Below are 15,367 nucleotides of genomic sequence, written 5' to 3' on the forward strand. Positions count from 1 at the left end.
GAATTATTATTTTTATTCCAGGTTCCACCATTTTGGTTTTCAACGAGACTATACCTTCTCGACTTCACCTTCTCTCAGGCCACCTAGCTGCAGAGTGAAAGAAAAACCATCAGCTTTATAACTCTCGGCCGTCAAGTCAGCACACAGACATCCCGCCCACACTGATAACTATGAGTTGGTTGCCCTGTTACGGCCTCAGTTCTCCTGACTGGATGAGCGCTGATGACCTCTAACTGGGTGTGGCTTGAAGGTTTGTGGTACTTACCAGTACTTCACCCTGCAGTGATAGGGAGGGAGGGGGTGGGGGTGAGTTTTGGGTAGAATAAATGAGGCAGAGACACAAGAAACAAAGCAAGAAAAGGAGGACAATGCAGGAGGAAGTATTAGAAAGACATGTTTTTCAAATGGAAATGAAAAGGTTTGAAAGGGACAAGAGTGTGATGGAGTGAGTCAAAGAAGAGAGAAAGAGAAATTGGGAAGACAGGGAAGCAGACACATGGTGAAAGAGAGAAAGAGAGAGAGAGAGAGCAACAGAACAAAGTTACATGCAATTAGATTAACTGACAGTACCACAAATCAGAATTATCGAATAGGTCGTGTCATTGTCACGGCTGGATCCATGCACATTCTGAATTACACTTCAAAACAGAGGGGGGAAGTTTGCTTTACATTAAGGCAAGACTGAAACAAATAAAACAATGCACTGATTATTCATTTGTCATGCGTCAGTGTTACTAGCAGCTAGTATTGCTGTGATGCTAGTGAAAGCACAGTTTCTCAAAAGCAGGGGAGGAAATGAAAGGGAATGTCCCTGTCTAATAACACAGTGTACTTTCAAGTTGCTTGTGTCATTTCCACTGAAACCTTGATACATGAAAAGCCCATTTCAGGCTCTTTCATGTTTCTAACTGTGCTACTCTTCAGTACTGATAAATGTTCAGTACACAAATACTAACACTGTGTCCTAACCAGGTGTGACGTGACAAGATTCAAGTTGTCAACACAAAATGACAATGGCATTATTGTGACATAATGCTTCACAATAACAGCCAAATTTGATTTATAATCTCGCAGTTTAGTCATGACGTCAGTTTGCAGACAAGCCCGGAAGGCTAATAGACTTTGGCTTCCTTCAGAATTTTCCTATGGGTTTTTGGTTTCTGAGCAAAATAAGGTACTTACGTCATTTATGTTGCAGAACGAAACATGAAACATCCTTTTAATTACCTGAAACTTGAAAATGCTAACTCACTTCCAGGTTTTAGGACTTTAAACTAAACAACATTATTATTATTATTATTATTAACAACAACAAAGATAAAAACAAGTCATTTTGCTTGTTGTGGTCGGTAAAGGCAAAAACTCAGGTTTACACGGAAGCCATAGGTTTTATCGACGGTTGCTTTTTGTTGCACCTGGTAAGGACACTGTACAAAAGGGTGTAGTTGATGACATGTATAAATGATAGAGGCCTTGAGGAAACATATGGTTCAGTTTTTGATCAAATGAGGTAAAGTAAAAGGGTTGCTTTGTAAGGGGTTCATCAGGGTTCAGTGTTTGGCCCTTTTGTGTTTAACTGGAATGATGGTGTTGGAACGAGGGATGTGGGGAAAGATAGAGGGATATCAGAATGGATTCAAGAGCATGTGGAAGTAGAGAAAAATGTACCTGGTTGGGAATGGCCCTCTTCTTGTTGACGATATTTCTTTGCTGGGCGCTGCAGGTGAGGGAAACAGAAAACAACAATTACACACTGATTGGATGCTGCAGTATGTATTGTACGAATAGCACAACAATAAAACAATATCTGTGTAAACCTCCCTGGCGCTCTGGGTGGGAGCGATCCTGCCAGTGAGGCAGGAAGATGGGAGGAGTGGGAGGAAAAAGAGGAGATGGGTGGTCTGATTAACATCTATCTAAATGTAGCTTGGTGACTGAGGGGGGCGCTAGCGCACCTGTTGTTGGCGTACCCTGGTATGGTACCGTCATCCATCCGTCTGAAGTCAAGACTGAAAGTGACGGCATGAGAACCGTTAACAAAGATGCCCTGATAAACTCACGACATGCGCATGGAGGCACACGCAGGACGAGCAGGGTCAGACAGGCTTGATGCTGTAGAGTAGCTTTGCCTCAACTCTTGAAAGCTCTACAGTGACCAACTGAGCATGCAGACATTTCGCATGCAAGTCTCAAGTTGTACACTAGCTGTCCGAGAGGTCAAAGACATGCACTGATAATTTTAGTGCACTTAAGTTATGTCCAATGCATTACCCATAATGCACAGGCAGAGGGACTGAAACTGATCATTTTAGTCCACTGCACTGACAGTACACAGGAGATGCAGCACAAAAGATGTTTTATGAGGTTAAAAACATCCTGCAAATACCGATATACATTTTCTAAACATATAAATGACATCTTAATATTGTCGATATGTTTTAAATGCCCCAAGAACACCACAGAGAAGGTAATGTAGCTTGGGGATGTCAAATGTACTGATGCTTCCATACAAAGTTCATAAAAATGTTTTTTTTATGTTTTTGAAAGAAGCCCCTTATGCTCACCAAGGCTGCAGTTATTTGATCAACAGTACAGTAAATACAGTAAGATTGTGAAATGTTATTTACATTTCAAACAACTGTTTTAATATATTTTAAAATGTGTTTAAAATTCTCAGCATCATTACTCCAGTCTTCAGTGTCACATGATCCTTCAGAAATCATTTTAATACTCTGATCTGCTGCTCAGTAAACATTTATTATTATCATCAATGTTGAAAACAGTTAATGCTGTGCAATATTTTCGTTGAAACAGTGATTTTTTTTTTTTTTTTTTAGGATTCTTTGATGAATAAAAAGAATACAATTTATTTTAAATAGAAATGTCTAACATTATAAATGTCTTTACTGTAACTTTTGATCAATTTAATGCATTCTTGCTAAATAAAAGTATTAATTTATTTACCTGTAATTAAACAAGTTTACGAACCTGACCATAAATGTGAATTGCATGAAGGCTACATACCATTGTCGTAATATTCAATGTTAACATTTATTTAATCATGAAACAACAAAATGATGAGCAAACTTACAGGCAAAAAAAACAAGAAATTTGCCAGAATTTTATATTTGCAAATGCTATGCTCTATATATGTATAGGGTTTTCTGTTAGAACGGTGTACTGTAAGCGGCCCCTATGTTAATAACTAATGATCTTTGCAACGGAGGTGAATCAATCAAAACTAACTTTATTCTAGAGCTGCTGTAAAGCCAAAACAATCTCTGTTACTGTAATTTCCTATTATCACTGTAAAGCTGCTTTGAAACAATCCATATTGTTAAAAGCGCTATACAGATGAAGGTGACTTGACTTGACTATGTTCGTAGCTTTGAACCTTCTAAAGATTCAAGAGTTTTGTTTGAGACACTCATTATATTCTGCTTTGCTCTTAGTGCTCATAATGTGGTTTCAGGTTGCTTTACATGTCGGCCACATGGCCCCTTCCTGTCTACGTCAGTCTAAATAAACTGCTCCTCCGACCAGACTTACGGACAGTCAAAAGTCTGGGTACGCAACGCTGCTAAGGTTAGGGGTGAGAAATAAAACCCAGAATTCGCCACACTGGATGCTACACATACTTTGCAAATCCAATGAAGTCCTCATGGTTGGTGTTGATGTATGACAGCTCAATGTCAATCAGCAGAAGGACCTGGTAAAGACAATCATTTTGCACAATGAGAAAAGAAAGAAAGAAAGAACTCAAAGCGATGAAAAGGGGATCTTCTCTCGTTGCTCTCGCACCTGGTCCTTGGTCTTTCCTTCTCTCTCTCTGACGTAAGTGGTGACGATCCTCTCGGTTTCTTCTCGCAGTCTGGGGTAAGAGCCTAGCTGTGGGGAAAAACACCAGATAGATGCAGGCTACAGCTTGTAAACATGGCCACACGCACACCTACAGAAACACACACACACGCGTTCTGCGACATGAAAGTGGTAGGAGCTAACCACAGTTAGACCGTTTAACACAGGTCGATGTGAGGACTAGTTTTAGCTAAGCCACCGTGCACAAGAAGAATCAGTGCAAGAGAGAGAGCAGACATGCGCACACTCACACCTACAAGCATGCAGATTTGGGGATTTCAACAAGTTGTGCAGGTAAGACAACATTCACTCCCAGCTAGGAATAGACAGCGAATGAATAAATGAAGTTCTGAGGTGCAGTAAACCAAATTTAAGGGATGGTGTTACTAGGGTTGGGAATCGAAAACTGGTTGTGGATATGATTTTAAATGATTGCCTTAAATTTTAAATATCAGCTTTGTTTCATAATTGACACATTTTGCAACATCGACACTGTTATTGAACTGAATTGAATCAACACTGAACTGACTCAAAGCTGCTTTGAAACAATCTGTACTGTATAAAGCGCTATATAAATAAAGGTAACTTGACTTACAATACTACAGCAATATGATTAAGTTTTGTTAACAGTTATGATATACAGTCTTGCATTGATGCAGACAGGTTTCTACTAAACCAAGGCAAAATGCATTATGTTTTAGTGATTTGTTAAAACTCTTTATGAATCGGCCAAATGAATCTCAAACTCACTGGTCTTAAATGACTCACTCACAGACTCAGCCGTAGTTGTTACTGAGATAACGGACTAACTTCAAGTCCTTATTTTTGGTCAAATTAGACTTGAAATAAACCAAGGGCTGTGTTTTGTGTTGTATAGACCTATTTTGTGTTAATATAAAGCGGGACCTGTTGTACATAAAGACATCAAATCAGTTTAATTACTGATTGGTTGTTCATATGACAGTGTGTATGAAAGATGCACATTCAGAGCATTCTGAATTCAGTATTTTTATAATTTCGAGTTTTTATCATTTATGTAACAGCATCAATAATTTAGTGCTTCCTAAAATGTATTAAAATAATCATTAAAACTGGAATTGGAACTAGAATCGCTAAATTCCTCACGATTCCCATCCCTAGTACTTAAAACTTATCAATCTTAAGTGATACAATTATTTGATGTTAACAAATATGTTGTGAAGTGCAGGAAATATTTACTTTTTGAGGAGAAAAAATCTCTTCCAAATCTGAGAGTGAAAAAGTGAAAAGATTTAAGAAAATGAAAAAAGTCAAATAAAAAATAAATAAAAAAATAAACAAAGGTGTGACATTGGGGAGGGAAGACAGAATCAACACAAGTATTGCACTGTGGTTCCTCCTACGACCACAAGATGGCAGGTGACCGGTTCTTTGTTGCTATGACAACAGCAGCAGCCTTTTGTGTCTGGAGTGGTTGGCAAATCGTCTGTCACGGTTTTTTTTTTTTGTTGGTTTTTTTTACTTTTACTTTTACAGCCAGTGGTTCAGATTAACTGATGCTCTACTAAAGCAACAAAGAGCAAGATAAGGTGATGAGCCACTGACAAACACTGATCACTGGGGCTCAAAAGCTGATTCAACTTAGAAACACAAGCAATCCGGACGCTATATGTTGGAGTCACAGGGACTATGGAAATGTGAGGCTCATTATGGGACAGAACACCAACTTCGGACATGAGTGACATGAACACATTCCAGACAGACGATGGTCTGATTTGATATAGATGGAAAGCTGATAGGGCAGGCGGGCGGGCGGGCGGCAGTGTGGAAATGGAGGAAGGAGAAGTTTTTGTTTTTTTTGGGCACTGCCTCTTCTCGATCCGCGCTCCTGGTTACCTTGTTGGCACTTTTCCTGACGAGGGTGGTGACTTCGGACACCACCATGTCCACACATTTCAGGCTGGGCTCTTTCAGTTTGCGGATCTGCTTTTTCACTATAGTCTCAAAGGCCAGGTCAGGGGTGAATAACCCCGTTCTGAGGGGGTCAGGGTGATGCCGTTGGGCAAGGGGGTGGGGTGGGGTGGGTGGTGGTGTAGAAGAAAAAGTGTGGAGGTGTTAAAAGAGGACAGAAAAAGAGAGAAAGGCAGAAGAGAGCATGGAGAAGGGGAAGAATAAAAAGAGAGGAAATTTTTAGTTGATTAATCATTGCTTATCTATTAACAGATACAAAGTTAGGGTCCAAAAGGGGGAGTCGCAGGTTTTCACATCCATGAATTATGAGTTATGTATTTTTACAGCACACTATACATACCCTACAGAAAAGTCTGTTCAAGTCTAAATAAGTCCACAACTAAATAAGTCTAAAAGATTAGCAAAAATATTCACACCAAGTCCAAAGCTACAACACAGTATATATATATATAAAACTGTATTAAATATATTAAAACTAGTAATCTAGCCTTCAAAGATTCATTGTTTTGGTTTAAACATTTTGAAATACTGGAATCCAATGGTTTATATGACACTTCTGTTAAAGTTGTGATGAAACGGATGTTTGTCACAATATGGAGGAAAAGATCGGTTGCTATTTCAGAGGGAAAATGTAGGACGGGACGGTTGATTGGATTTTGAGATGTTGACGTTGCACTCAAAAGTGGAGGCAGGGGTGGGTTTAAAATGAACTAAATGATTGGAGAAGACATGAAAACGTCAGCAGAGAAAGTCTGTCGTTTTTACTGGAAAGTCCAATTTTGACATTTTGATTAAATATTACGAGCTCAAAAAAAATTGCACGGATGAATTGTTCACAATAAGACCTATAATACACATTTAGAAAACAGAGCTTTATTTTAATTTCATGTTGACTTTAATAGCTCTTCAACATCTGTGTTCTTCAGCCTATGCGGAGAGAATGGCACATTAAATTACTAAGAGCCATTCGACTGAATCTGCAGCACTACGGCAAAGAAATTATATTCCCCCAGAGCTGCCAATCAGCAGTCTACGCTGGGAATGAGAAAAAAAGTGAAAACAAGACTTAGCGCGCACACACACACACACACACACACACACACACAAAATGCAATAAAACGTGTGAATGCAAAAAACACAACATACAAAACCAGTACAGTCCAATTTGTGAACAAATGACTTGTACGCTGGTTCTTTGTAATTTATCAGTCAAAATGACTCAAATCTTATAAAGTTATTGATTTAAATTAGTGTTAAAGATTGAAAATAATTAAGTCTCCAACTCATGAGATAACAGTTTAAATCAGTCTAAAGGCTAAATTGATTTTAGAGGTCTTTGACTTGAATGATAAGGCATTCATTTTGTGACAACTCGAAACAAACCAAAAACTGTTACTGTGATGTGTGCTTGCCCTAGCAAGTACGCAAAAGTGTACTACTTTATATGCTAAAGTGTATTTCGGTGTCACAAGGACGAGACTTGAGGTTCATATGACAATGTGCAGTTAAAGCAGCACATTTTGAGTTGTGATGTAATGTTACTGTCACTTCTGTTTTGTGGTTTTGTTCCAAGTTTGTTTTCATGTCTTTTATTTTGTAGTTTTCATGGTCATGTTTCAATTTCCTGTTTGTCATGTCTACTTGTCTAATGTGTCCTGTTCTGATTGGTTCCTTGTTCAATGCGTCATGTTTTCATTGTGTTTCTCATATTTTTGGCTTGTCGTGTATTAATGCTGCTGTTAGTGAGTCCAGTGTTGTCAAGTCAAGTTCACGTTTATATTCATGTCTATGTTATGTTCTCAATCAAGTTTACTTCAGCCATTGTCTTGTTTTGGGATTATATCAATAAACTGCGTTTCTGACGTCACAAACTACCTTGTAACCAATCAGATCAACGTGTGATCGTCAACGAGTGGATCTCTGAGCTGGTGCGAGTGAGTGGAGGCGGGGATAATTTGCATATTCATAAAACCGCGTATACTAAATGAGGCAAGGGTGTAGAGTTATGCTCAAGCTCTTTTAAGGCATGAAGAATTTTTTTTTATTTAAATATCTCATTTTGGTGATCAAAGATGAGTTTTAAGGGATTCAAATGAATGACTACAGGGGGACTTTAAGACATTGGAACGATCCCACCTTTACTTGATATGCATTTCGGACTTGGTGTGAATGGGCCTCAATAGCCCTTACATTTCATTTTGACCCTTGGCTACAGAGATGCTCAGCATTCAGGATGTTGCGGACCCACGGCTCGTCCCTTTTAGAACGCAGATGATCAGAGAGTGTCATTCTCCAATCATCTCCTTATCACAAGACCGTCACAACACCCCAACACACGACAGCAGATCCAGCGCACAAGGCAGTCGAGGGGCTGAGGGGGCCACACCGACACGCAAACACGCTCCCCGAAGTCTATCGTTCAACCTCTAACTCTCCCTCTGTGCTTTTAGCTGAAAGCACCGTCTGTTTGTCTCAGATGTAGTGTGACCCCCTCACTGGAAGCCCCCCTGTGGCCAGGCTGGGGTACTGCAGTACCTTGTTGGTGCACTGCCTGAATGTGTTGATGAGCTCCTGAATAACCAGATCGATACATTTCAGACAGGGCTCTTTCAGCTTAATGATCTGCTTTTTCACGATGGCTTCAAACGCCAGATCTGGAGTGAACAGCCCAGTTCTGAGAACGCACAGGACAGACAGACAGCAGGACGTAAGAGGACGGAGACGAACAGTGGGGTGAAAGAAAACAAACAACAAAAGTGCTAAAAAATAACTCAAAGACAAATATTTGTGACAATGACGTGAAAATTCAACTTAATAGAAGTGAAACCAAGTGAAAACAGGGTACTTGAGGGTGAAGTGGAGGGAAAGAAGAGGATAAAGACATTGGTTTAGCTCACAAAGACTAGAAACAGAATCCTAAATAATACACGGACAGATGAGTGTGACTTGCTGTGGGGAAAAATAAGTCAATTAAACATTTCAGAGTCTACAAGGTTCCTCAGTGATTTTAAGAATCTGTTTAGGCCATGCCCTCATGACACAGTTTTTGCGGTGGTGGACGAATATTTGAGGGTCTCACAAGAGATACTGTACCCAGATCGCAGTCAATTGATGCTCACTCCAATTGCAGACACGTGGTAAGAATGAGTAGCAATGACATAGTCAAGACCAGCTCATTTGAGTCAGAGTCAAGACCGAGAGCAGAAGAGGGTTTTATGCGTCAAGACAGTCCATATGCTCCCAAGTCCATTGAGTCCAAGCACAAGACCACATTTTCATGGATGTGGTCTTGGTCATTGATTATGTGCCCATGACTATATTCTCATTGTCTTGGTCCTTGAGTTCAAGAACATATTTTCATGGTCTTAGTCTTGGGCTCAGAATTGAGGACCAGTGCCATTTTTTTTTTCATGGTCTTGGTCCTCGAGACCAAGATCACATTTTCATGGTCTTGGTGCTCATGGTTTTGGTCTTGGTCATAGATTATGAGCTCATGACTATATTTTCACGGTCTTGGTCGTTGAGTTCAAGATCACATTTTCATGGTCTTGGTCCTCGATTCTGAGCCCAAGGCAATATTTTCATGGCCTTGGTCCTTGAATCGGAGTCTAAGATTATATTTTCATGGTCTTGGTCCTTGAGTCGGAGTCTAAGATTATATTTTCATGGCCTTGGTCCTTGAGTCTGAGTCTAAGAATATATTTTCATGGTCTTGTAAAGGTCGAGCATGTTTACTCAGTCTTGTCCTGGACTCAATCTTCTTCAGGTCTTGGTCTTGACTTTGACTTGAATGAGCTGGTCTCAACTACAACAGTGGAGTGGTTAAACAATGTGATCTGAATGTGAAACTGTAATGTTTTTAATCATGTCATTTACGCCCCATAATGTGCAACAATGATGTGCCATAAACCATAATAGAACAAATGGTGGAGAGAGAATAAACAATATTTTCTTAGAGAACTAAAATACACATTTATAGTAAGTATAATGTTTGTGAATGTTTCGCCTTTATTTACCAGTATTTACATTATTTCTGAATGTGATAATAAAGTGTGACTTACACACGGTTGCGACTTGCCTGTGTTTTTTTTTCTCTCAAACAATGCAATTTTGACCCGGTGTGACTTACATTCCAAAAAATACGGTAAAGTGAAAAGAGTGGTGACATGCAGAAAATACTTGTACCGACTGACAAATGCAATTTGTAATATCTAATTATTTTTATAATGAGACAAATTATAAGAAAAAAACGTGGCGTGAGCAGTAAAACGATTCTGGTAATTGTGTTGGGAAAGCATGGCCTTACTATAAGACATTTCAGATAAAGAAAGTGTGTGGTTAGAGTGAAAGAGTGAGGGATTAGTCAGTGAACAGAGGATATGAGAAGTGTCGTGGCTTTCATGCCAGCGTAAGGCCTGCAGGGCTGACAAGCGCCTGCCGTCAATGGGGCACCACTTGCCTGACACCATGGACGTTCTTAATGGCGTGACTGATTTCTCGCCGGAGCTCCTTCTCATCAAAAACAATCTGAAAGAGAAAGAGAGACTTCACAACAGGGACTTGCCACTGCACTTGTGTGGCATAACAGGTCCTCTGGGAACTTGCTGTGACTTGTTATCTTAAGATCATAGTATTTGCTGGATTCTAAACAAGTAGAATCATTCAGACACACTTTGACAGTTCAAAAGCAGACAAAAGCACGAGTTCTGTTGAAAATAGAGGCATTTACCTTGACTAGCTCGAAGGGGAAGCGCTCATGGAAAATTCGGTTTATCCGGGCACCTCCAGACAACTCTGCTGTGTCCACCTGGTCTCCGGACCCTTCGATGCACTTCTCAAAGTCCACTCCAAACTGCTGGACCATCCTGAAAGAGGTACTCAGAGTTACACACATCTGCCCCAGCCTAGAAATTGCTTTAGTTCGAGACGCTAGTCACGTCACTGGACTCACTGCAGCAGAGCCTTGGTCTTTCGCGTAGGGTCATCCGGGCGGAAATTCTTATACTCTTCCACTTCCTTTTCAAGTGAGAGAAGCTGAGACTGAAGTTTGCTGCGTAAGCCGGGTAGCGTGTCCCGGATGTGGTTGGTCAATTGCTAAAAACAAACAAATAAAAGGAAGTGAGAATGTGATACAGTATATAAAAATAATGGCACCAAACAGAGGGTGACATTCACCAAACAAAGACCTTTTCAGGAATTAGAAATATTTATATAAGCATATACTAATCTTTTCCAAAATGGAATTATTTGTGCAATAATGGCTAGTGTCGTGTTCCTACCTGGTTGAGGGTCTTCTGCAGGTGTGGTGTTCCCATTTTTTCAGCCATGTGTCTGTAGCTCGGATGGGACAGGAAGAACTTCCTTTCTGCCGCCATAGCAACACGAATATCCTTCTTGCCATCTATATCTTTCTGACTTCTGTTTACTACACCAATATAACCTGGGACAGAGAAAGTGACATTAAATAGCCTGTGCCAGAGCTGGATGGACAATATACACCCCATGCAATGGTAGAAATATGTCAACTGGAATCTTGCTATCTCTTTTTGTCCCTCCAAAGAACACTTTATATTGTTTTGTATTGTATTCAAAAGTTTGGAATTCAGTACGATGTTGTTTTTTACATTTTTTTAAAAAGAAAATATACTTTTATTCAGCAAGGTCATGTTAAATTGATCAAAAGTGACAGTAAAGACTTTTCCATTTCAAATAAATGCTGTTCTTTTGTTCTTGAACAAATAAATGCAAATAAATGCAAATTTGCCAAATAAATGCAGCCTTGGTAAGCGTATGAAGCTTCTTTCAAAAAATATTTTAAAAACCTTACCAAACCCAACGTTTTTAACTGTAGTGTATATGGTTATGGTATGGTGATATAAAATTACTCATAAATGATAAGATAATTGGCCATAAATTACACTCCTGTAATGTGATTGTTTAAAGTACAAACTGCCCACCTCTACGCAGCGGTAAGAGTTTATTTTCCAGGATATCCCGGGCGTCTGTACCCTCATCCATTAGATCCAGTTTAGTAATCACACCAATGGTGCGCACTCCTGTTGAAACACAAACAAAAATACATTAACAACAACTTGCGTTCTCTCCAAAGGGTTCCCACTCTATTGACCAATGAATTTCCATGACCTTTCCTACTTGATCAGGATTACTTAAAAAAAAATCATCTAAATTCAAGTTGATTCACTAGAGCATTTGGGATTCATTAAAAAGAATGATTGGCTCATAAAGTGGAAATCACTATGGTTTCTAAGCTACAGGTTTTCAGTGACTATGTGAACTCTATCTATCCGCCTCCTCTCGTTCTTTTATCTCTCCAGCAATCCTCACCTTGAGGGTCCACCTCTTTAGCCACCTTGAGGGCATCCGAGTTTGCCAAGTCAGTGTTGGCCGGGGTGACGGCGAGGATCAGGCAGCTTTCCCTAGTGATGAACTGCAAGATCATGTCTCGAATCTGGTGCTCAATGTCTACCGGCTGGTCGCCCACCGCAACCTTGGTCATACCGGGCAAATCAATGAGAGTCAGATTCAATACTGTTGAAGGGAGAGAGAGAGAGAGAGAGAGAGGAGTGACATTTTAACAATGGCTGCCGAGATTACGAATGTGGACTGAGGAAAGCAGTGGTATTAAGAGACTTTTGTTGTATTACCGTGTGGGGAGTACACTCTGAGGTTGATGGGAATAGGAGAGATGCCCTTATTGGATCCTGTAATCCTGTCGGTTTCTGCTTCAATTTCCTGACGGACTTCTTCAAAGTCCACAAACTTCCTCCCTTTGCAGTGCAAGAACTCGGCATATTCTACAAGACAGAGAGATGGAGAGTGTGGTTAAGGGTGATAGGGAGATGGGCGGACGACATTTCAGCATCAAGGCAAACGAGACATGAAAACCATATAGTGGTATTTTCACCTAAAGCCGAAACAGCATTTCACACCAGGGTTGTTATATAGCCATCTAAAACTAAAACCATAAAAACAACCATTTATTATTATGCTCTTATGTTTAAAAAAACACATTTTATTTCAGCTAGTAGATGTACTAAAACAGCAACAAAAAAAAAAAAAAAACGTTAATAGTAATAAAAGATAATCTATAAGCAATAAGACTATTCCACACTAATATACAGAAGAGATTTTACGAAACATACTAATTTCCAAAAGGGCTGTATGATTTAGTTCACACAACAAAAAACCTATTGCAATTATTTTAGCAAATATTTCAACTGCAATTAATTATGCAGTAATTATACTGATTTAAAGGGATAGGTCAACAAAAAATACTATATAAATACTATATAAATAAAATAAATATACAGATATTTTTGCTAAAGTGCAAAAAAAAAAAAAAGAATAAAACATTAGGCAAGCATGTCTGAGCATCCGTTTACTATATTTGATGTGCTCTATGTGTTGATCAATATATGAATAAAAGTAAATCTGTTTATGATATAAAGAGATTGTGTCTCGTCAGAAGAATTTTAGTTGCGTGGGCTTTTAATGTAGGGACAAAAATGACATGAGAATAGGGATGTCACTAACCATTAATTTTGTAAACGAGTAAATGGTCGATTATTTTGACGATTAATCGGATAAAAGACCTAAGCCTTTAAAATGACTAAAAATACATAATAAAAACGAGGTAATAATATTTGGTTCAAATGAAGCATCAAAAGCAACTAATCATATGGTTTTACAGAACAATGTAAAAAAAACATAATATACATAATAAAAACGATCATCTTATGTACAGCTTTATAACAAATGCCTGCAGTGTTGTTACACTTTACAGCAAATCAAATCTTTGTTTAATATTGGCCAAATGATATTTAATTAAAATGTTTACTTAATCTTTAATATTTGGCAACTTATTTACGATAGAAATGCTCCAGCCACTGTAATTTCTCGAACAAGAATGTGTAGGACATAAAAAGTTTGTTTATTATGCAAACTTAGAGCGAGGGATGCGCCACTTCCGGTATTTTGCCGGTTACTCGATACAGGTATATTGCAATCGAGGAATTGTGATCCTACAAGAGAATATTAAAAATATCCACATTTATAAAAAGCGCAAATTATGACTAGGGCTGGAACTAACGATTATTATTTTTAATCGATTAATCTGTTGATTATTTTTTCCGATTATCTATCCATAGAGGTAACCATAGCAACAGCATCAATTAAATAAATCCAAACGAGCCGTGAGCTCATCCATTCGATATTTTAAATAACCAACAACGGCGTCAAATGCTTTGCAACAGGTTTGCAGGCAAGGAGAGCACGTTTGAGCCGTGAACCAGACAAAATAGTATTAATTCAACTGGTTCTCTGCTTCTTAATTCCCAATCATGTGAATGATGCACAGATATTATGCATTTAGAAGCAGACAACAGCAGTTCAGCTTTGTTATGTTCCCCTTTACGGTCGATTACACTGATTTGGAAGATAATTTGTTCTGTAATGTCTTTCTGTCTGAATTAATTCTCCATCTGCACTTCCATGTTCTCGCTACATTACATTACCTCATACTGAAAGCAATATAAATGATAATTGCTTGTAAAGTGGCTGAGAGATGTAAATGTTACAAGGGGAAGTTTCAGAGGAGAACTGCCTTGTGTATGAAATCGGAATAAGATGACATTATTAGTTAAAGATTAACCGCGTCATTATTGTGTCACTAGCAACAGGAACAGTAATAAACAGCAGTTTTTTTTTTATTATTGGTTTCAAACTAGAATGTGATAAAGCATGTTTATGCAGAACGTGGAATGTCATGGAACTTTTCAAAATTTGGATGAAAACTTTTTACGCGTTTTGGCCGTTCATTTACATGACAGCAACGTTTTAGGGGCCAGAAAACGGCTTTTCAAACGGCATTTCACTATTTCATGTGATAACAAAACCATAGTAAAATTCACACAGCAACTCATAGGCCTTCATAACAGCCTGCCAAAATAAAAGTTCGGTTTAACTTGAAGAAACGATGACAGAAATATATTACTATTGTAAAGTCGAATGCACTGTAATTATACAGTTTATTAAAACTTTATTTTTAAAAGATTTTTTAGCCCATGTTTTAATTTAAACCTATGTAGTGCAGCCCTTTGCTTGGCAAAAAATAAAAGGAATTGTTTTAATTTCGTTTGATTACATTTTATGAGATAAATTAAATTGCTATTGTTTTATGCATTCATTTGATTACCAGAGTTTTCAATAATAAATTTGTATTATATCATAAAACACAGATTACTGAAAATTAAAACTTTTCAAATTGTTATTAAAAATGTAAAAAAATTATAAATATATATATATATAATATTATAAAAATATCACTTAAAGTCCAATCCAGAATTTGAAAAAAAAAAAATTTTGGGGGGGGGGGGGGAACAATTTAAGTGGATTTCATAGGGCCCTTGATGTGTCATTTGATGTGACACATTTGTCACACTAAATATTATGGGCACCGTGTATGAATGAGCATGAAAGCATGTGGTTTCAATCAACCACATACATATTACGTACCTGAGAAGGCTTTGTTCAGTTGTGC

General features: G+C 38.4%; 1 protein-coding gene across 8 annotated transcripts in view; it reads right to left on the reverse strand.

Annotated features, from left to right (window-relative positions):
• Positions 1 to 15,367, reverse strand: part of dnm2a (dynamin 2a) — a 53,961-nt gene that overhangs the window by 14,023 nt on the left and 24,571 nt on the right. For 2 of the 8 annotated variants that reach the window (XM_084419916.1, XM_084419914.1), the window contains exons 3-14: positions 12,474 to 12,623; positions 12,154 to 12,357; positions 11,766 to 11,864; positions 11,088 to 11,248; positions 10,760 to 10,902; positions 10,538 to 10,673; positions 10,268 to 10,335; positions 8,344 to 8,482; positions 3,802 to 3,888; positions 3,639 to 3,709; positions 1,669 to 1,717; positions 55 to 87 (exon numbers count right to left, since the gene is read on the reverse strand). In XM_084419916.1, the coding sequence (XP_084276042.1) occupies positions 55 to 87; positions 1,669 to 1,717; positions 3,639 to 3,709; positions 3,802 to 3,888; positions 8,344 to 8,482; positions 10,268 to 10,335; positions 10,538 to 10,673; positions 10,760 to 10,902; positions 11,088 to 11,248; positions 11,766 to 11,864; positions 12,154 to 12,357; positions 12,474 to 12,623 (1,340 nt within the window). Of the gene's footprint in view, positions 1 to 54; positions 88 to 265; positions 278 to 1,668; positions 1,718 to 3,638; positions 3,710 to 3,801; positions 3,889 to 5,733; positions 5,873 to 8,343; positions 8,483 to 10,267; positions 10,336 to 10,537; positions 10,674 to 10,759; positions 10,903 to 11,087; positions 11,249 to 11,765; positions 11,865 to 12,153; positions 12,358 to 12,473; positions 12,624 to 15,367 lie in introns of all 8 variants that reach the window. The other 6 variants (XM_084419921.1, XM_084419919.1, XM_084419917.1 and 3 more) reach the window with 5 other exon arrangements.

Source organism: Rutilus rutilus (genome assembly GCF_951802725.1).
Source record: "Rutilus rutilus genome assembly, chromosome: 1".
In the NCBI taxonomy this organism is placed as follows: Eukaryota; Metazoa; Chordata; class Actinopteri; order Cypriniformes; family Leuciscidae; genus Rutilus; species Rutilus rutilus.